General features: G+C 42.5%; 1 protein-coding gene across 1 annotated transcript in view; it reads right to left on the bottom strand.

Moving 5' to 3' along the window:
* BRD3 (bromodomain containing 3) overlaps positions 1-21,502 on the bottom strand; it is a 43,740-nt gene extending 22,238 nt beyond the window's left edge. Inside the window, exons 1-5 of the mRNA XM_018566920.1 lie at positions 21,336-21,502; positions 7,436-7,750; positions 6,863-7,000; positions 5,437-5,587; positions 1,814-2,031 (exon numbers count right to left, since the gene is read on the bottom strand). Of these exons, the coding sequence (XP_018422422.1) occupies positions 1,814-2,031; positions 5,437-5,587; positions 6,863-7,000; positions 7,436-7,639 (711 nt within the window). The 5' untranslated portion in view covers positions 7,640-7,750; positions 21,336-21,502. The remainder of the gene's footprint in view (positions 1-1,813; positions 2,032-5,436; positions 5,588-6,862; positions 7,001-7,435; positions 7,751-21,335) is intronic.
* Between the last annotated feature and the right edge of the window lie 2,171 nt (positions 21,503-23,673).

Here is a 23,673-nt window from a genome sequence, read left to right as displayed (position 1 = left end):
GCCGGGAGCTTCTTGGATGTAACTGGGCGTGTATACACGTCCTGTTACTTCCGCCCACTCGGGCGCGCGAGCGGGAAATGCCCGTTATTTGAAAACAGGCAGCGATGCCCGTTAATATACAAGCGATCCGCCGGCTATAGAGCCGGCGGATCGCTTGTATGAGGTCTCGTGATGTTCGCCCCCCTCCGGCTGTCAAGCTGGTCCCGGGCTCTGGTGTGAGCCCAGGACCATCATATTGCCTCTGTCACAGGGGATCAGAGGGAGGTCGGTTCACGATCTCCCTCCGGTCCCCTCTCCGCTGTCAGAATGCGGAAGTGGTGTATATTACATCACTTCCGCATTCTCGTGTCACTCTCCAGCTTCAGATGCTGGAGAGAAGCTGATGAAGCAGATCTCTGCTTCATCAGCTTCTACAGGGGGGTCCTAGATGACATTAGAGGTCTTGGAGACCCCTGATGTGTCCATAAAGAGGACCTGTCACCTCTTTTGCTATCACATAGAGGGATTTCTTAGCCCCCTCTGTGATAGCAATAAAGTTAAGTGGAAAAATAGTTTTTTTTTTAAATAGGAAAAAATTTAAAGTTTCCCCCTAAATTTTTTGAAAGTTACACAAAAAAGAATTTTTAAAAAAACTATTTTTTAAAAAAGTCCCCACCCCTACATACACGCATGTAAACATGCGTCAGGTGCGCATACCTGCGAAAACGACGATTGCGCCCATTACGCCACACGTTACATATCGCCGCTAACGTCGCAGTGAGAGCAATAATTCTAAGGTCATCAATAACTGATAACACTAAACTGATGAGCTGTAAAAGCTTTTAAAGCGTCGCCTATGGCCAATTTTGGGTATGCTAGTTTTTGTGCGCGCAATTTTTAAGCTTGACATGTTTGGTGTCTATTTACCCGACGTGACCCCGTCTTTTATATTTTACCAAAAAAGTGGGTAATATTAGTTGTTTTATAACATAATGTAAAAAAAAACAAAAAAACTTTTCCCCAACACTTTTAGTAATTTCTCCTAAATATAGTAAAAAATAAAACCCCCAGTGGTGATTAAATACCACCAAAAGAAAGCTCTATCTGTCCCCAAAAAATAGTATAAAATTCATTTCAGTACAGCGTTGCATGACGCAATAAATGTCAGTCAAAGTACCGCAGCGCTGAATACTGAAAAATGGCCTGGCCAGGAAGGGGGTCTAAAACACCTGGTCTTCAAGCGGTTACAGTAAACCATCATGAGACTGGAGCTGTGGAAAAATCCAACCTTTCTAGACAGCAGCACCTGAATTGATGTCTGATAACCATTCCACCCCAAATATCTATAATCGTAAATTATGTTTACTAGGTGTGCGTGTATGTTATGCCTGATCATAAACGGTAGTCTTGATTTCAAGGCAGAAACAACAGGTTCTGGTGGCTGCTCCACTCTTTAGAACCACAGTGCCTGCTGATTTTAGTTTGGCTGTTAGGGACCCTGCTATCCAATGACCAACATCATCTGTCATTCAGATAACGGCAGGCATACAATGTTAAGGGAGCTGCACAAATAACTTGCATGCACTCCGATTACTTATGTCATGAGCTCCTCTGACCTAGAACCAGTACTGGAGGCTGCTGCATGCAGCCAGGCCTCAGATAACCGTTTAGGGACAGGCTGGCTCGCCAACAACCAGTGATCATTCACAAAGGTCCACTGCCATCATCAAGTGGCACGTAGTCTAAGATAAGAGGATTCTTGTGACATAGTAATGGATAACACAGGACAACAGCAACAATCACAACAGGTCAATAATTTCCATCTTTATACTACCTTAATGACAGGGGCTGCTGGTGGGACCACTGATGCTACTGGAACTGGGGCGGCTGCAGGAGGCTGTGGTGCTGTAGTGGTAGCGGAAGGATTGATGTTTGCCGTTATGGTTGGCACAGGAGTGGCAGCGATAACTGGAGTCTGAGAAACTACAGGAGCAATATTTGTTAGATGAACCGTTGGGTTTACAGTGGAAACTGAGGAGGCCTGTGCGGCAGCTGTAAATGAAATAATAAAATGTCAATCTTTTGTATATATTTTTTATTTCCAAACTTTTGATACTGCTAACAATAATGAAAAGTTGTACCAACTGGCCCAGCCTCTTTACAAGGACACGGGATAATTTATAGGTGTCATAACATTAAGGAAATGTATAAATATATTTACACAAAATCAGTCACAACCCTAAATATTTAGAAGTGAAGAATGAACAGTGCAAGGAGTTATTTTCCAAAATACATCTGACATCCTGTATAGGCCAGTTCTCATTTAGTTACCTCTTCAGTCTTAATTAAAACTAGCCAGCATTATACACCTGCATAAAAGGGCAGGTGTTGCAACTCTGATTAGTGTTATAAACTTTTTCACATAAAGTTATGTCTATGTTATATTTTAAGGGGCCTGTGATTCTTAAAACACCATTTAAAACAAAATTTTTGGTTACAACTTAGTTTTTTTTACAGAAAATGTTGATTGCCAAGTGTCCTCCTTCCCACCAATGCACAAAACTGTGAACACATGCAGAATCATTTGAATAGTTAAGAGACCTTTGTATCGCTCCCGTCGCCTTTCCACAGGTGGATCAGCTCGTCTTCCGGAACTGCGCTCCACAATGGTAGGTTTGGGAGAGCTACGCTCCACCACGACTGGCTTGGGAGATGGAGGTTTTTTCTCAACTGGTTTTTCATCTTCTTCTTCTTCTTCTTCTTCTCCTTCTTCTGTGATTTCTGGAGAAAAAAAATTGTTCTTGTTAAAAGGGACACTATTATTCATTGGATGATGCATTAAAAAGAAAACATGAAAAACACATTTAAACCTCATTTAAATAGGTTCCCTGTGGCAGAAATACAACTTTACAAGTCACTTATAGTGGGGCTGTTTAGTGATCCAAGCCTAGATAACACTGCTGTCTAAAGCCGGCCATACACTGTGCGAACTGTCCGAAATTCACATAGTGGATGCCCCTGTCTGTATCCTTATGGCTACAAACAAAAAAGAGAGTGCCCAATCCAAGTGTAATCACGCTTTATTCTTAACAGGTTTCAAATTAGTTTACTCACAAGGATAGATGTATTCAAGCACATATCTAAACTGCTCAGTAGGGACACATTTGCCCATCTGTTGTAGTACTGTCTGTCCTATATGCCAGTGACTGCAGATTTCCAGCCCGCACCCTATACTACCTAGTTACGCGTTAGGTAGGGGTGTGCCTCTGAAACACGTAACCAGGTAGTATCAAGTGCGGGCTGGAAGGCGGCGGTCACTGGCATACAGGATGGAGCTACAACAGATGAGCTAACGTGTCCCTACTGAAAGCAGTTTATATATGCGCTTGAATACATCTATCCCTGTGAGTAAACTCATATTAATCATCCTGTTAAAAATAAAGCGTGATTACACTTAGATCGGGCTCTCTCTTTTTTTTTTTGAGTGTTGAAGATACCTGGAGTCTGGGAGCTGTTCTCTAGTGGAAGAATCACAGTGAGAGCTGTGTGCTGACTGCCCCTGAAATAGCTGGTATGATCCTTATGGCTACTCTGATGGCACAGTTTGAGGAACAGTGAACATTTTGCAAATTATCAGGAAGTTCTAAACAGAAATTAAACATTAGGATTATTTGTACACAATTGTGGAACATGAACCATATCCATTTTATATCTCATTCTGTAAACAATGTTACAGGATAGTGTCCCTTTTAACAAAGCATTGACTAATTCAGGGAATACCAAAACTCAAGAGAGCCGATGAACATTATAGAATAGAAGAGAATTACCCACTGCAACCAATTATGTACTCTTTGGTTAACCTGCACTAGAAAAATTACAACTGCCATCTGATTGATGAGAGTTAAAGGGTGTAAGGCCTTCCTTTCGTATGTTTTTCATTGGTCGTCACCCACAGATGCTGGATGATGGTGAACCAAACACTGAAGATTCTGCCACTTCTGGATAAGAGATTGCCAGCATCTTAAATAAACCATAAGAACCCACAGGAGCAGATGAATTGATGTGCAGCTTAAGGCCTTGATTTCCAGTTTGTGTTTTTAAAATGCATGAATTATAAATACAGGTTTTGAACAAGGTTTATGAATGGTGAGTTACAGTTCGGTTTTAGGTGATTTCAATGAGCCATGCAATTTGCACTCAGAAAGCCTTTTGAGAGCACCCTGTACGTGACTGAATATGTGAGCTGCACCACTAAATAAAATAGAAAATTTCTGACACATAGTGTACATGTGGTGCACTATTGCGCTACTGTAGCCAAGATTAAGGCCTAAACCATTCTGCTCTACCATCTAACAGAAGATGCTGCAACAAGGTTGCAAATCCAAACAAGACACGTTCATTTACATATAGCACCGAAGCAGCAGAATAAGGACAGCAATATATAACATTAAAGACAGGTCCTCTTTAGCTGCTTCCATCTACCTTTCCTTTGTAAAGCCTAACCATGCTATAATCCAACCAGATTGGGTGTACAATTTAATCATTGTTTTGGCAAACTTTCCAAAGTTGGATGAAATACTTGACTGTACAGGAAGGAACTACAACTTCTTTTACACTACAATTATGAATTGCTTCCTAGACACCCACTTGCAGTGATAGAGATTTTCACCACAGAGGACGCCTGTTGCATGGACCAAAGAGAAAAAAATTAAGTGCAAAAAAATATATATATAAATAAAAAAAAATTAAAAAATAAGTCACATATAAAAAACTAAAATAAAATAAAAAAAAAGTCACATATAAAAAAAGTTTACAAAAAACCCCAAAACGTTTAACTCCCCCACGCAGATATAAACGTAAATATGCGTCCGGTGCACCAGCGCGCAAAAAAGGACAATTGCGCTACACACGTTACATATCGCTGCGAACATCGCAGTGAGAGCAATCATTTTAGGGCCATCAATCACTGATAACACTAAACTGATGAGCGGTAACAGCTTTTAAAGCGTCGCCTATGGCCAATTTTGGGTATCATCGTTTGAGGTTTCGCGTGCGCACGCAATTTTAAGGCTTGACATGTTTGGTGTCTTTTTACCCGAGGTGACCCCGTCTTTTATATTTAACCAAAAAATTGGGTAATAGATGTTTTATCATTTAATATAGGGGAAACAGTTTTTTTTAAAACATTTCGGTAATTTTTCCTTAATATAGTAAAAAATAAAAGAAAGCTCTATCTGTCCCTAAAAAATGGTATAAAATTAATTTCAGTACAGCGTTACATGATCTGACCTGGATGGGAAAGGGGTTTAACACCGCGGATGTCAACTGGTTAAATAAAGCACACTCATTTTGCCTGATGTCACAGCAGGTGCAGGGGGCACTATGGCACACATGAATGGCAAGTATGCAGCCAGATAAGCAAATTGAGGCCCCTGTCCCAGTGTTTCTGGAGATTACCTGGTGTTTGTGCTGCTGGTGGGGTTGGCTTCTTCCCTTTGCCTTTTGGAACTGGGGGCAATAATTCTACCTCCTCCTGGGGCATCTGCGCCACTTTCTGCAGGAATATCTTCTCCAAGGCCTGGGCCATTAACACAATGTCGTCTGTGGACTGAGAAAGATCAGATGGTTATGTTCAATTATCAATACGCAACATGGAGAGCCTCCCTCTAGTAACCCATAGTAACCACACTTCTCCTTTGTTCTCGAAAGGCGCCAGCTGCATGACAGCTGGAATCTGAATGAATGTTATAGGCAACACACTTCTCCTTCATTCTAAAAAGTGGACTGTGGAATGGTTATCAGAACGTGCTTAAGCCTCAAACTGAATACAAAACATTTCTCTATTAACAAATATGAAAAGTGCAGCCAAAAATAGCAAATATTTAGTGGATTTCTAGAAAAAAAAAATTCTATTTTGGATAGAATGTGGAAGAGTTGAACCCCAGATCTTTACTGCTGTGTGTTCCTTTTGGGGGGATTCCCACTCATCAGAACGTGCTTAAGCCTCAAACTGAATACAAAACATTTCTCTATTAACAAATATGAAAAGTGCAGCCAAAAATAGCAAATATTTAGTGGATTTCTAGAAAAAAAAAATTCTATTTTGGATAGAATGTGGAAGAGTTGAACCCCAGATCTTTACTGCTGTGTGTTCCTTTTGGGGGGATTCCCACTCACCGGGCTTAAAGTTAGAGAAAAAAAAATTTCCAAGCATTAAACGGTTCTAACCCCTTCCCACTTCATAAAAAAAATGACAATTTCAGGGACCAAGAAAAGTGCAGACTCTACTCCCCACAACCTTATACCTTTCTGGGTGTTTTTTTTTTAACCTGTAAAAGTGGTGGTCATATGACCACTGGAGTCCTTTTAGTCTGCCATCCAGGACAGTAGGCAGAGCAAAGTGAACATACACAGCACACTATGGGTTTGCAAATCCAAGCAACCTAGGAGCATGGTGATGTAATGTTTGTGAGCATGGCCTTAGGAAGTATATGTGACACCAATACCAGAAATGTACAAGATATTTTCAAACCATGCGGCAGCACTTAGCATCCTAAAAAAACAGAATATTTGTGCATTTGCAACCTCACTGCATTACAGTACAATAATACATATACAGGGTTCAATTTGGCTTTAAAGTTTAACTGCACCTTTGTTGCATTTTTTGCAGCTCCATTTACCTAGGCGCAATACTACCACCAAACCCCTCCCCCAGGGTCCAGACCCTTCTCATCTTATACTCATCTGTCCCCAGTCCAGGAAGATAACACTCACTAGATCACTGCGCCCCTTGTCAAAATATTCCCAGTAGGGCCTGTGCATACATTTTGCACGCCCAATTATTTCCATAAACAATCCTGAGTGGGTGGACACACACACTCACCTTGTTGTAGATGTAACAGTTTGTAAACATGGTATTAAAATCCTGCATGCATTCATTTGCACTCCAATAATAGTTATTTTCAAGTCTCTTTTTTATTGTCCCCATATCCATTGGATTCTTGATTATTTTGTGATAGTCCTGCAAATAAAAATAGTGGATGGCTTAGAATTTGTTCTGCAGAGAACCAAGCTGGTGGGTGCATTTTGCAATGGTAAAAAGAAGAAAAAAAAAAAAAGTTAACAGCTTTCACCAGATCGTATTGGGTGTCATCTCTGTAGTCTTGTCACGCAAACATGCAAATATTTTCCAGCACTGTGTAATGAGACGATGGAGCTTACCATTCACTCACAGCATAGTGCTTCTAAGAAGCATCAAACTTGCGTTTTGATACTAAATGTATTTTTTTTTACAATGTAATCCTCATGTACAAGATTAAATTGCTGGATTACACTATAACTGTGGTACGTCTACGTCTTGCAGACGCGACTGAAAAACCAACCAATAACATTAACCTGGTAACAGTAATTTAACAGAGTAGCCTCCCCGTAACACAACTGCCTGGAGGCGACTTACAGGTAGGCTGAGCTTGATGCAGTCTACCGGCTGGTAGAAAGGCCAGGCAAACTGGTGCTTCCAAAGTGTCTTCACCACCACATTCTGCATGTACTGGAGCTGATTGGTCTTCCGACCTGGCTTGTTGGGGTTTGTGACCTCTGGAGGGGGTGGGTTCACTGGCCCCTGAGGAGCCTGGGCGGCGGCGACAGCAGCAGCAGACATGATTGCCTGTCTCTGGGTTATTTCCTTTCACATCAACTCTGCAGAGCAATCTCTCCCTTTATGGCCCCCGAAAGGGAAGGACATCCCATTTCAAGAGTCCCACCATAGAACCTAGATGCAAAAAAAAAAAAAATACAAAAATCAGAAAATCTGGGTACATTTACACACATTCAGTTTGGAAACTTGTGGAAAGGACAAGCTTTAACTCTGTTGCTGCCTTGATCTTTTATCTAAAACATTTTTTTTTTTTTATACATAGTTTTGCAAAGGTTTCAGAACTTTTAAAAACTGAAGATATTTATTGGAATGGTGACATTGTTCGCATACCGCACAATGTCATTACAACTCTCCCATCAATAAACTGCTATACAATATTTTTGAGGTTCTTACAGACTATGGAGTTCTCACAGGCTTACTACAACTATTCTACCCAAGTAGCAATGTTTAACACTAGCACTAGGTAACTCAGGCACCAGGATCTTCATATTCTACCAAAACCACTGCAAAGTATTAAAGGAAACAGACGCAAACAAACAGAACCACATCATTACAAAAACATGACACAATCATATAGTGTTTTACAATCATTGTATAATAATTAAAATAAAGAATTCTTAATATAAATTAATGGAATCGTCATGAAAAATCATCGCATGGCTGGCCAGTTAAAGTACACTGTGGCAAATCAAAGGCCACTCGCAAATATAAGATAACTATCTCATTTTGAGCAATTTCAAACTGAACATTTAGAAAAGACTGTTAGTATAAAGATCTAAAACAGGGTGGGAAAATTAATATGGAATTCAGGAGCCAGTCTATCTAATCCAGGAGCCAGCAGGTTTTTGTAGCATCCAGCTCCATTGACCACAACCAGAGAAAACCTCAAAAGTTAAGAGCCAGCTGTAAATTTTAGGGAGCATTGGCTACCTGGCTCCTGGGATTCGACGATCCCTGCTATAAGATATTGATAGAAAACTCTATAGGACTTTTTGTTTTACAGTATGTATTGTCGTCTATTATACCAACATTTGATAATCAAATAGTAAAATACATTACAAATGTGTATTTCCTTAACTTTAAAAGGACCATTTAACTGTCTGGCAAGCTTGTTGTTATGTCTATGGGTAGACTAGCAGAATATCTGTTCCAACCCATTGATGAGCCAAAAACAAATTCTCCCTACATGGGCCATAAGCTGAGAAGGCAAACAATTCTCCATATCCCAGAAAAGCTCAACAATAAATGATATAGACTTTCATACTCATTACTGCTCATCCTCTTTTCATTAATAGACTGTAGCAGGCAATGCTGTTATCAGATCATTTGTCCCAAAGAAGTAAATCATTGGACCAGAAGCAGTCTCCTACTTATATCAGTTTTTTACCTGGCTGGATAAATGTCATACTTGAATACAAAATTATCTATGGGGTTATCCACTTTATATTTTCTATGGGGTTATCCACTTTGAACAAAGCTCAGCATCCAAAGATCCAGACTCCATTCAGTTTCCTTCTACAGACCAAGAAGTCAACAATGCTGCCGATTACTGAGCTATGGAGTAACCCCATTTATACAACTGTCCATCCAGATCAGCTGGTTTATAGTATATATACAACCATGTATACAATTGTCAACTCATCATATGTTTATATCCCAGATACAACCTAAATATAGTACTTTTTATCCAACTGGCCATCCAGAACCACTGATATATAGAACAGAGGGCCAATTATCCAGTTGCACACAAGAGCAGTGGATTATAGCCCAGATACAGACTGTCCATCCAAGAACTGCTGGTTTAGGGCACAAATACAACTTACATACAGAGCTATGTATCTGACTTAAACGCATCTATTATCGACTCACTTCATCAAAAAGAGGTTTGGTTTCTTTGGAATACTGTGTAATGAGATATAGCAAGGTGATCAAAAATGTCTCCAACCATCATATTACATAGGAAATGAACCTCCTTTTTGGGGATTTGTTATGACACAGATACACTCTCTGGTTTGTTGCTGGCCTTCAGTATCCAGGTGAAGGGGGTTCTGGTTACTTTTCGGCCACATCCCTATTACTGTCTAGTTTCTAATTTAAAAGTATATTCCCTAGAACTTTATACATCTGGGAATGCTAATCATACTTTCAGTAACCAGTTACATTATGTAGCCTGAGACATTTAAAATTAACAATGAAAAATGGCTCCATGGAATAATTTTAGTATTCTCCTGACATTGGCTGGTGACATCTGCTTGCTCTGAACATACTTGCAGTAAATTAAAATATGGTTGTAAAAATAAACACACATGTTTATACCATGCAGAAATATTTCCTTCAGATGAGGACGAAAGGTAACAGACATGTTTTATGCAAACAGACAGTGAAACGCCAGGACTTTGGGGCTCTGTCTACAATTGCAGAGACCACCAGATATTACCCATAACATAACACCTCACACGTAACAAAGTCATACTGTGTACACACAACACAGTTTGACATGGTCACTTTTGGTATACGTCTGCGCATGCGCCCGCCCCAAGATGCTTTGCGGCCGCCGGATCAGTTTCGTATTCTCGGACGGGAGCGTGCAGCTGAAACAAGGTAAGTGTTAAGCGCTGTTAAAGCGTTTTTTTTTACACTACTTGCCTATATGTATTGCTTGATAGTAGTAGATATAGGCAAAAAACGGGAGGGTTTAGAACCACTTTAAGTACTCTTTTGTAGGAAGATTTACGAGATTGGATTCCACGGATGAATTTGGTTTTTTTATTAGTGTGAACCAGTTTTGTCAGAAAAAGAAAAAAAAAAAGGTTAAATGGCACAGGAAACATTTCAAAGAATTATTTTCTCCTGCAATCACATCCTAGTCAAGCAGGTACATCTGGTTCAGGATGGAAAGACAAGAATGCAAAATTAACATCTCTAAGAGTCCATTACCACAATGTCCCATTTATTCCAAGACAGAAGGCTTGGGCAGGGAGGCTGAGGAGTGCTGTCCATTATTTTATTACCGAGAGCTTTATTTATGAAACACCTAGAAATTTACCATGTTATCTCTTACACAATAGACATAAATCACTTAAGCATTTAAAAAGTGATTTTTGAAAGCCTGTAAAGACCCACTGTGAGGGATGGGATGGCGCGGACAGCGTGAAGACCATGACCATAACAAATGGACCTGTAATCCATTTTATATAGCCAGTGCCGGTGCCGCCCGTCTAGGGCGCACTGCTGCCTTGCTATTGGCTATTTCAAACTAAAATAGCCAATAGCAGTCTGGCTATTGTCCTGGCTGTTTACACCCATCTATCATGGATGTGCAGGTTTGTGTCAGTGTGTAGCCGCATCCTCCCATAGGCACGTACAATCGGCTGCAAGTAATTACACACAGCACCTGTCTCCCAGAAGCAGGTCTCTGCACAGACGTGCATGATGTACGCATGTACCCCAAAGCTGCCCATACACATAGCACAGCGGGCTGAACAACAGAAATCACTTGTTTACCTCAATGTACATTAAAAAGGGTGGATGGATGAATCTCCTCTGCTGGCTATTGTAATCTGACAGCCAACACCTGCAACTGTCAGAATAACCAGACAGTGATGGCAGCTGAATGGTAAGAAGAGGACAAAAGTCATATTTTTTTCAAAATCGGATAAAAAAATATTTTATTTAACCACCTGCTATTTGGCCGTTGTAATGAAATGGCCAAATGGTGGCTTCTTTAATGCGGGACGGTGGGTGTTTTTAAACATCCTTTCCCGCCCCACTCATGTCCGCCGCATAGCAGGAAATGCTTGAAACGTAAACAGCCAGTAATGGCTGTTTACATACAATCGTTCCAGCGTCTGTAGACACGCCCCATCGCTTGTATTATGCATGCAGGTGTGCGCCCCCCCCCCCCCCGCACCCCGCGCGCCCCCCTGCCCCGGTCGGGTACCTTCATGAATGCAGGTGCGCGTTTAAATTACATTTGGATTCCCGTTCCGCGCACGCACAAGTGGGAAAACGGCTGTAATTTAGACAGACGGCATGTGTGTGCCCCCCTCCACCTATCCCAGGCTCCGCTGTGCCCCGTGCTGGCGCAGGACCAGCACGGCGGCTCTGTGAACGGAGATCAGAGGAACATCGTTACAAGATCTCCTTCTAAACTCCGTGCCGGACCACCTCACTTCGGCATTCAGCTGCCTGCTTCATCAGCTTCTCTGGGGGTGCCTAGGTGACATTAGGGATCATAGAGACACCTGATAAAGAGGACCTGTCACTGTATATTGGCTATCAAATAGGTGCTTCTTAGCCCCCTATGTGATCGCAATAAAGAAAAGAAAAAGTTTTAAAATTAGTTACAAAAAAATTAAAGTCACATCACAAAAAAAAATTCGAGTCCCCTGCCCCCGCAAACTTGCGTTGGGTGCGCCTACATGCAAAAACGACGATTGTGGCCATTGCGCTGCACATTACATATCACCGTGATTGATGGCCCTAAAATAATTGCTCACGATCCGACAATCACTGATAACACTAAACTGATGAACAGTAAAACCGCCTATTGACCATAGGCGGTTTTACTGTTTTGGTATGGTATTTTTTTTTGCGATTTCGCGGGCACTAACAATTTTTAAGCTTGACATGTTTGGTGTCTATTTACGCAACGTGACCCCGTCTTTTATATTTTACCGAAAAATTTGATAATAAATGTTTTAGAACATGAAGTAGGGAAATTTATATATTTTTTCAAAATGTACTTTTTTACTTATACAGTACTTTCACAGTTGGTACTTTATACAGTAAAAAATAAAACCCCCAGTGGCGGTTAAATACCACCAAAAGAAAGCTCTATCTGTCCCCAAAAAAATGGTAAAAAATGTATTTTAGTACAGTGTTGCATGACGGAATAAATGTCAAAGTACCACAGTGCTGAATATTGAAAAATGGCCTGGACAGGAAGGGGGTGTAAACACCCCGGTCATATAACGTTTACTTCAGGATAAAAGTTCAGGCACAGTGCAGGCGATAACCTTGCGGACAGGAGGCGCGTTTGGGGTGCCACTGAAATGAATGGCACTGCAACGCACATCCTGCAGCAGAATTTATCAGGCAGAAACCTAAAATGACTTCCCACCTTTTTTTAAAGAACTATGAGGTGAGTGCTTTTCACTAACCTCATAGTTCTAGCCGACCTGTGACAATGAGACTGTCACAGGTCGGCTCAGTAGATCGGGAGGTGAGCGAACACATAGCGGCGTTCGCTCACCTCTCGATCCTGTCCCTCTCTGCCGTGACAGGGGAGGGGATGGATTCCCCCCTCCCCGTTTCGATCTGCCAGCGCTGACTGGCGGAACGGACGGGGGAGGGTACAGCTGGCTCTGCCTCTAGATAGGCAGAGCCAGCTGCCACTCACGCAGCTTGGCGGTTCCAGACATAATTGTCGGGATCGTCTTGAGCTGCGGCGTCAAGGGTAACTGCGAGCTGCAGCTCGCGGTATACTGAGCTTAGGGTGACGGGAGGACGCTAGTTTGTGTCCTCCCATTACCCTAAGGAGAACTATGGGGAAAAGCCCTAACCCCATAGTTCTCAATTAATAGCGGTTTGTGTTATATTAGACATTTTGTTTTGTTTCATGGGTTTAAAATATTTTGAATTGAAAAACTCTAAGTCAATATAATAAAATTATCAAACCTTTTTCAAAATAAAACACACCAAAATTTGACAAAAAAAATACAAATTATATATAAAAGTACATATATGTAGAAAAATTTAAAAGCCCAGTTTTCACTTTAGAGTTAGCCATGAATATTGGCTGGAGAGTTATTGCTCTCACTCTAGCACATGCGGTGATATCTGAACAAGTAATTTGCATACAGAAGTCCCCCTGACTTGTGTTTCCGTTAGTATAAACAAAATTTGAGGGATAAGGGGACTTAAACATTTTTTTTTTTTACTTCATTGCAATCACATGGGGGGGCTCACAAAACCCATATGTGATAGCACATTGGAGAGGACAGGTTCTCTTTAAAAGGTGACATTAGGGGTCTGTTAGACCCCTAGTGTCATCTTTCCACTTCAATAGTTTTAGGTGTGGAATGACAGCCGCCTGTTGAGGCAGCTGAATGAAAACACAGCAGGCAGTGGCTTGGAGCAATAGCCAGCCTGCTGTTGGCTATTTCAAATTGCAATAGCCAATAGCAGGCTGGCTATTGCACCTGCTGACTGCCTGTGGTCAATCAGCACAGGAGGAAACTGAAGGAGAAAGTAGTCCAAGTCCTCCTCTGCTGATTGACAACAGGCGAGTGTAATAGCCAGCCAGCTATTGGCTACTGCAATTTAAAATAATCAATAGCAGGCTGGGTATTGCTCTCAGCCACTGGATAGGAGCAAGCCGTAACAGGGGGCACAGAGGAGTGGTGAGAACGAGCAGCGTGGATACTGAGGAGTAGCGGTGCAGAGGCAACAGATAATTGCAGAGACACAGTGGTCTCTCCTCCTCATTGGGCGCCAGCTGCAGACACAGACTGCAACATGCAGGGGCTCCCAGTGGGGAGGAGAACAGAGAAGCAGAGTGGCGGCGGTGGGAGAGTGAGTTTTGGAGCTCTCCTCACAGCTGAGCACCGGCTGCACAGGTGGGAGCAGCAGAGAACAGAGGGGGACACAGAGCCCATGAAACAACTAATCAAACAATCAACTAATTGATCATGAAAATCCTTGATAATGATTCTCATTATCGATTCTCATTGATTAAGCCGATTAGTTGTTGCAGCCCTACTTCAAACGCAGGAAATAATGTTCTCAGGCCCTGGAAGTCCCCAAACCTTGGAGTATGTTGAGTGCCTGACATATGATAATCACATGCGTGTTCCACATGAATGACTCACCAAGGAGTGAAGGAACAACAATAATGACAGTCCTGGGGGTCTGCATCTTAACAAGTTAAAGTTGACAACTTTTTCAATAATCGATTATAATCGATTATGTCGATTAGTTGTTGCAGCCCTATCCACAATGGCAGCTCCCATATGTCTGTCCTGAAAAAAATCCAATTACCTATAGCGATTTATAATACACATTGGCTAGAGTCACATTTTATGGCTGGGTTCACACCTAGGCGTATCGAATATGCGCGTTTGTCGTGCGTTTGTCAACATTCGCAGTAAAAAAAAAAACACACGACAAACACGCGTTTCCGAGGGCTACTTGGCTGTATCCCAATGGAAACGCGCGACAAAAACGCCCCAAGAAGCTCCTGTACTTTGGGCGTAGAGCGTTTCGTAGCGCGTTCATACGGCCTGTAATACGCCCAGGTGTGAACCATACCAATAGGAAATAATGGGATTTCGGTGTTTGAGCGTTTTGCAGAGCGTAGGAACGCGCTACAAAACGCACAGGTGTGAACCGGGCCTAAAGCTCAACTCTGGGCATGATCATTTTAGCAGGTTTATAGCCCTTGTGTCTTTACCTCAGCTGAAATGTTAGGACAGTGTTCAAATTTAATTTACAACTGATGAGGAAATCTGTCAACACAGCTCAGCCAAAGTTAACATAATTAACTCTAACTTCCCTACTCCCGTGCATTTCACAGGGAAATTCAGTATAGAGAAAAACTTATCTTTCAGAATACAGTATGCACAGTAAACTCCCCCATTATCTGGCATTCAAGCAACCGGCAAAAAAGAAAATTGAGGACATACATGCTTGATTTTGTTGTGAATGATGAATTTGTAGAATTATATGGACGGCTATGATCACTCGGCTCAGGACAGGAAAATGGGGATGATCACATAGGGCAAGTGATAATTTACAGAAGAATATAAAAAACTGAATATTTAACCATTAGTAGGTTCAAGGGAGAATGGATGAAAATAAAAAAAACCTTTACATTCAAGATGAACATTGAAAAACATGTGGGAGTGTTTGAAATCATAAAAAAAATACACGGGTCTAATTAAAGACAAAAACAAAAGCAAGATCTTATTCCCCAAAAGAGGGATAATTCTTAACATTATCCACACTCCCCAGAGGAGTGACAGAAGTAGCTGATCAAGCGCCATATTCCCTCCTGAACTATTATGTAACGGACTGGCAAGCAAGAAACAGTTGTCGGTGACATTACAGCATGTCCAGGTAAAATAAAGGAATGTATGTTACAGCAAAGTGAAAAGCTTGTCATCATAGAACTTCGGTCACATACTAAATCATACCATAGAGCAACGTAAATATATTTGATAGATGTCCTTTACACCAACAGTACCATTTCAAACTAATCAATAGTGGAAAATCAGCCTGTTCGGTACCACCCGCTCAAGGAGTATTCCAGACACTGCAAAGAATTATTCAATGTGACCGCACCAGTCACAATTTTGTATTACATCCACCCAAAAGAACTGAGACAGGAATTAAAGATGGGAGGAGCTCATTGTTTGAGAAAGTAGAAACTAGCCATCCCGTTCAATTCAACTAATACAGAACCAGTGCACAATAAAGAAATACATTTTTAATCACTTTTTCAAGAAATTCTCACTACTTTCCTAAACATTCCTCCAACCAGGAGAATTGCCCTTACCCAACTGACTTTGTGCAACTTCAACCACTCCTGTGAAAGTTGTTGGGAATATTGTCATCATCACTATCACCCACTGCCTAGTGACAATAGTGGAAAGAGCCCGGCATCAGTCACATCTGTTAAAAGCAGCAAAAGCAGAAACTCCAAACTTTTAAAAAATTGTCTCCTGCTGTAATTTAAAGCTGGACTCCAGAATAAGCAAATATGGTCTCAATACTATGTGTATTCTTACTTGAATCTTTGTATTTTTTCCAGACCTGTGCAGTACTCCAGAGTGGAACTGTCTCTGTTCCAGGAGCTTCCCGTTATCGAGGCCAGTCACTGCTGCTCTCCCTCCTTGTGCAGGGTGACTGGTCTTGTGTCCGCCCCCTCTTGTAGTGGGTGACGCCTGCTGTGTGTGTCCCATAGCTCTGCTGACTGTACAGTCTATGTGCAGAACAGTGATGATGTAATTGCACATTTTACAAGTGCATTTGGTGCACACAAAGTTGACTTGTAGTGTTTGTGGCTATTGAGTAATATATTTAAATAAAAGTTTATGTGCCTGGAGTTCAGTTTTAACAAAGCTGCAGAAGCGCAGATGTGTATATTGAATAAAATCTACAACTGTGTTCATAGACAAGATAACAGCCTCAAAGATTCGTACAATTCCAACTTTTGCCAGAATAGAAGCACACGGTTATGCTGTAATGTGAAGTTGGAATGGTTCTTCCATAGGATAATGTCTATCTTTCCCATTTCCCTGTCTGTAAATAATTCAATTAGGCGTGTCTACCATGACAATTAGGGCTAGTTCACAACAGCCACAGTGCGTTCTGGCCCGATTTTGGCCAGAACGCATTGGATCGCATTGCGACCGGCTCACTTTGTTGTGGGACAGGAGGGGGCGTGGCCGTGCAATGAACTCAATGGCACCGCAGCCACGCCCTCCGGCTGCACGGGAACACAAGGCACATCAATGCCTGCGATCTGGTCCAAAAAAATGCTGTCCTTTGGGCTGGTTCACACCACCAGGAGTACGTTACAGAGCGTTTGGCCTCTGAAACATACTGGAGCGTAACTCGACAGGTTATCTACGTTAAGGGGCAAGAGGTCCATTAAAGTCAATGGCACCGCAGCCATGCATCCCCCGCCCACCCAAACGCGTGGCACATTAGTTCCTGCGTTCTGGTCCAATACGATCTGCAAAAATAGTGCCTGCAGCATTTTTGCAGATCGCACTGGACTGGAATGCAGGCATGGGTGATTGCACTGCGAGCGTGGCTGCAGTGCCATTGACTTTAATGCACCGCCATGCCCCCTCACGCTACTGAATGCAGGGAACCGCCGGGTTGCGTTCCAGAGGCCAAACGCTCTGGGACCCACTCTTTGGGATGTGAACCGGCCCTTAGAAGTCACAAAGCTGCACATTGCTGACAAGCTGTCTTGGAGCTAGTCATCAGCACAGAATTGACAATCAGTCCGTTTCCTAGACCAGAACACCCTCCAACCACCATAGGAGGCCCTACGTACGTCAAGGCATCTGCTGGAGCTTTACAACATTGGAATGTCTAAATAGAACAGGCATATGTAGTTTTACTTAAATATTGGTGACATTTGTGTATTTCTTCCAGATCTGTGCAGTAATCCAGTGCAAACATTTTTACCTCTATGCAAGAACTTCCTGTAATAAAGACCAGTCACTGCTACTCTCTCCTTGTGCAGGGTGACTGGTCTTGTCTCCGCCCCTTCCTGTAGCTTTCTGCAGACAGCCTGTAGTGGGTGGGGCCTGCTGGGTCCCTTTCACAGCTCTGCTCTCTGCACAAGTTATGTGCAGCACAGCAATGATGTCTCTGCTACTGTTACAAGGTGATAAGTGGGTTTATAAAAAGGCATTTGGTGGAAACAAAGTGGATTTATCTACTTTGCGGGATATATTTAAATTAATCTTAGTTAAGCTCTAAACAATTGAACACAAAAATATCCAGAAATAACATTTCCTGATGTTACTAGATCAAATAAACATTCAGAATTTTAAACTGACTAGCAAAAGTGCACCGATTCAATAAACTGGGGCTTATTTATCAATCTGAAATTTGTCTGAAAGAACTATTTGGATTTTAGACACCTTTTATTTTGAACGAGACTGCTAACAACAAAAAAACTAAACAAAAAGTCTTATTCGAGACAGCTTAGTTAACCAAGGCAAACAATCTCTTCTATATTGCCGCTTGTAAAGCATGGCAGAATACAATGATTCTGAACATTTAGACAAGGGCCCAGCCTATTATGAAATCCGATGCAAAGAACAAGTATCGAATCAAAAAGCTCGGTCGTAAACTGAAACAGCTTGTCAAACGGCAAGCTAGTTCCAAATATCAGAAAACTTTTGAGGAACAATGCCATTACTTCATCTCCAAACCTGCCACAAGGACATTACAGAAGAAGATCTTACAAGAATTCCTCTTACTACAGTATCATGTTGCAGCCACTGGAAAATGCCAGGACGCCGTGGCCGGGATCCCAAGACAGTTTCCTCAAGTCCATCAACTATAGAGACAAGCTATTCATTCAGACACCTTGAAGACAAACCAAACAGGAATTCCTGATAATCTTGAAAAATACAGAACCACAAAAAGATACTTGCTGCGCTATGCAATGAACACAGGAGAACACAGATAGGACTAAAAGCATTCTCACTAGCCCAACACAGTGCAAAGACAATTCAAGAAATTCATCAAGAGTGTCATAGATACTCAGGAGAAATCTGTCTCCCAGCACCAAGTGGCCCAACCTACAGCAGATTCATGTACATGTCAGTAAGGTGTAAATGAATCTGTCATGACTAACAGAACTGTCGCACCAGTTGTCCAATAACTACTTACTTTAAAATGAAATAGGCCTAATAATGAGCATCTCTTAGGAATGATATGGCAGTATTTTTTTTTGAATTAGCTACAGAATGAAGAAGTGGTAAAAGTGACACTAAACTCAGGAGTTAAATCTTAAAAATGCATTCAAGTACCTTAATTATTAACAATACTGTACCTTATTTGTGTATCACTCGGCTGTAGATCATAAAACCATCTCTGAATTCATACTGGCACTGTCCTTCCTTCTGGAGGGTGGCTACTTTTATTTCCCCATGGTCACTGTGTGCTTTGTAAAGTAGCCAATACTCCAAGCTCACTCACGTGATGGACTACAAGCTCAGTACAAATTACTAAACTAAATGTGTAATACATCACTGGAGCTTGGAGTGGTGGATACTTTACAACACACACAGGGACCATGGTGAACATAAGTAGCCACCCTCCAGAAAGAAGGACAGTGTCAGCACCAATTCAGAGATGATTTGAGGATCTACAGCTGAGTAATGCCCAAATAAGATACATTTGTGTACATAGTTAAGCTACTTCAATGCATTTCTAAGTTTTAACTCCTGAGTTTAGTGTCACTTTAAGAACTACCTGAATTTGTTCCAGATGTCTGAAACGGCAGTGGAGCGGTCACAATGCTTTCATGAATTTGGCGCAGGACTTTGTAAAATCTGTAGTAGGAAGCAGCAACACCCCAGTCTGAAAAGCTGAAGAAATATGAAGGTGGAGTGCTGGACATTGAATGTGACACACAACTTCACAATATAGAGCAGTTTTCGGAGGCACCCGATGAAGGGGTTGAGCATCAATAAACACTGATGCAAAGGTGTTGGCAATTACCATCAAATGCACGCCTTGCTGCGCCTCCTGTAGTAAATTCCCTCCAGAAATAACAAAAGTGCAACTTTAGAAAAGTGTAGCCTCTGTCCGAATAAGGAGTTTCTAAACATAGGGGTCACCCAGGAAGGTCACATCCCAACAGGAGAGAAGGCAACACATGTGCAATACACACACCGGAGTGGCACATATGGGACTGCTTACATACACAATCACCACTTTCTGGCACCTCAGACAGAGAACAGGAAAAGACAAAACTCCAAGAAGAGATGTGTCAATCAGTTCAATACCAGGTACTAAATTTTCTACACAAGAAGTCACAGACACACACAATCTTAAACATCTCCACCTAAGACACTTTAGCCAGCACAACTGCAAAAACTACCAATTGTGTCTGAAAGGAGTGCAGGTGGAGATGAAAGGACTTTCCAGCTTGGCGGAGGGATTAGCAGATCGCTACTGTAAAGTCACATCGTTGCCAACAGGTTATAATACTGTCTAGGATCCTTTTATAGGAGATCTGAATCATAATACTGTCTGTGTATCTGAAATCATCTGGAAAACCTATGCACTGAAAAAAGGAAAACACACTAAAAGTCTGCGTTTGTAAACAACGGTGTACACAAAGATAAACCGGCAGACCTGTCACAGGAAGTCCATTCTTCTACATATTAGTAAACACAGCTCAGGCTCATCCATTCCTTAGCCGAGATAAGGATCTACAATTCTCCACCAATACACACGTGTAAATCCATCACTACCTATAACGGATCTACAATTCTCCACCAATAGACACATGTAAACCCACCACTATCTATAAAATGATCGACCATTCTCCCCTAATAGACATAGGTAAATCCATCACTACCTATAAAAGGATCTACAATTCTCCCCCAATTGACACAGGTAAATCCATCACTACCTATGAATGATCTACAATCCTCCACCAATAGTGACACCACTAGAGGGGCCCTATAATCTCACTACACTTACTAGAAATAATATGACTTAGTGCAGGGAGACAATTATTAGCCAATACACAGGCTGATCAATAATATACACTGCACCCCACAAGTTGTACATAGAACAGTGGCTACAGATGGGCTCCACCATCAACACAGGAAGACCCCCATCTCATATGGCACACTCCCCCCTGTAGTTGTTGTCACCTGCACCCAGCCTCTCTGAAATAATAATATTAATACCCCCACCCCCCTTGCAGCAGTTCTTACCTGCAGACAGGCACCCAGGCTCCCCTCCCCCTCTCCTCCAGGCGGCCAGGGTCCCCCCTCCTCCGGAGATACAATGTATCAGTCCTGGCCGCGGCCGCTTTGTTACACTGTACCTCTGGCTGCACAAAGGCCGAAGCGGCCGCTACCATGGCGGGGAGGGGGGTGGAGGAGCCCCCCTTGGTCTCTCTCCCCACCCACGGGGCCCTCACACTCACATACACAATGAAGGCTGTTCTATGAAGAGTAAGGGCGATGGATTACTTTCCCCGGGGCTCTGCCGCCCGCCCGCCGTGCCGTCCCTCCAGCGCCTCACCAGCAGAATAGAGCAGCACCGACTGAGCACCACGCATGCGCCTTACGCGCAATGGCCGCCGGGACTTGTAGTCTGCCGCTATTGGAGGAGAAGGAGCACAGCGACCAGCACAGACTACATATCCCGACAGCTCTGGCGGGCTCACTCCCTCCTTCATTAATGTATAATGGAGCGGCCCGGAGAAGGACGCGGGGCGGTAAAGTAGGCTTTTTAGCTGAGCACAAAATCCCTGTAACCCTGCAAGGGAACCCTACTCCTCTGTAGGGGCCCCTACTGCACCGTGTGGCCCTGGGAGTATAGGGGAGGGGCAGATCAGCCTGAGAGAGGGGAGGAACCAGGGCCCCCCTCCTCCTCCTCCATCCCTCCTACATGATGACACTTCCCTCCATTCTATACCGAGAACAGATTATTGTCACCCCAGTCCAAGGGATCTAAAATACAAAATATACATTTCCACATAGATTTACAATATCTACCAAATACAGCACTGATACATGTAATAATAATACCCTGACCTGCACAATAATAAGATATTAACTAAAAAAAGCAATTTATTTAAAATATATACAATGAAACATAAGTACATTTGCAATGAGCGGTTGTGGATTCTGCCATTCCACAGGATGTAGTAGGTGCTGTATAGTGTGCAATGGATGAAAATATTCCCATCTCACACTATACCAGGATCAGTCCATAGGTGGGTGCTGCAACAACAAATGACTGGCATAATGTTTCCAATAGTTGTTGCTGAGACATGCCATAAAGAGGCAATTTGGTTCTCTCCAAGTCTCCTTCCCGAAAGATGCCCTGGATGATCTTCTTCATGACTCCACCCACCAGAAAGTTGTTACTGAAATCTACAATCTACTGCTGACTCACAACCCTTTGACAAGTCCTTCCAAAAGTGGACTTTCTAAATTTCCACCCTATCCTCAGACATGTAGAATGAAATTACCGGTTGTTGGCTCAGTGATATCATCAGCACAGCTGATAAATTGATTCATTATAACTTCATTCACTGCTTATATTATATTAAACACCCAACTGGCTCCATAAAATGGGCTTTATTGGCTCAGCCAGACTTCCCAATATGTCTATAGGGCTCAGTTAATATGTTCCACCTCTTCTGGTCGTGCCCCATGTTGCATGGACAAGCACACCAAATTGTCAGCCTGTCTGGGACCTGCTTCTGCGGAGAAGGTTTTACTAGTATATATTAACGATTTTATCATTACTTCTGCTACAACAACACTGCATGCTTTTATGCTTATAAAGCTATTCTGCTGCAGTGGAGGGACCCAAATCCCCTCTCCACTACTACTTGTTTCAGCCTCATAAACACAGTTCTACCAAAGTTTAAATGAGCATACCAGACTAGAGCATGTCCTGCTAAATGTATGAAAATCTGGGTCCATGGTTGAACCAATCTGATCACCCATACTGGCTCATCATAGGTCCAACCACCAATTTTTAGTTTGAACCATTGAATACGTATATTCGCTGGGCATTTCTAAGATAGAGATGAGGTGACAAAATGTCTGTAGTCACTGAACTCCTGTGTGTTTGAATGTGCGAATGGGCCCTGTGACAGTGCTGTGCCTGGTCACTATGAAATAAGGGCTGGAGGGCACCCAGCATATTGCTTATGGCTTTTCAGTTTTCTCCAGCATTGATAAACCCTAGTCGGGGTCCCGGAACCCAGATGCTTTGTAGCGACTTGGATAGGATGAAGCCTTCAACCCTGTGCCCATGTTTTAATGTTGACCAGCACCTATTGATTGTGCAGCTGTGCACAGTCCTTACGGTAAGGGGGCTGGTGAATGTTCAGGGCTTCAACTGGAAGACAGAGAAGGTCTCTGCCTGGAAGACACCCCAGAAGTTAGGGTGGAGGCCAGTGCAGCAGGGAAAGATAAGATGCAAACTGAGGGCCTATTAACACCACATCCAGATTACCTCCAGACCAGACTGTTTCTGGACCTAAAATGCATTCCAATGTATCCCTATGCTATTTCTGACCTCTGTTCCCACCAGCGCAGTCCGTTCCAGACCAGAAAAATACTGCTTGTCCTATTTTGTCTGGCCTGGAACGCATCAAAAACGCACTGGAATGCACCTGCAGGATCATTTTAAGCAAAATCGCGGTAAAAACATGGCAACAACGCAATGCACTATGTTCCAGATCTGGCCCGGAACATGGTGTGAACCCAGCCTTAGTGGTCAGGTCAGCACAGTGTTTGAGA

The sequence above is a fragment of the Nanorana parkeri genome, unplaced genomic scaffold, assembly GCF_000935625.1.
Source record: "Nanorana parkeri isolate BGI_ZX_2015 unplaced genomic scaffold, ASM93562v1 scaffold988, whole genome shotgun sequence".
Classification (NCBI taxonomy): domain Eukaryota; kingdom Metazoa; phylum Chordata; class Amphibia; order Anura; family Dicroglossidae; genus Nanorana; species Nanorana parkeri.
This window is presented reverse-complemented; position numbering and strand designations above follow the sequence as displayed.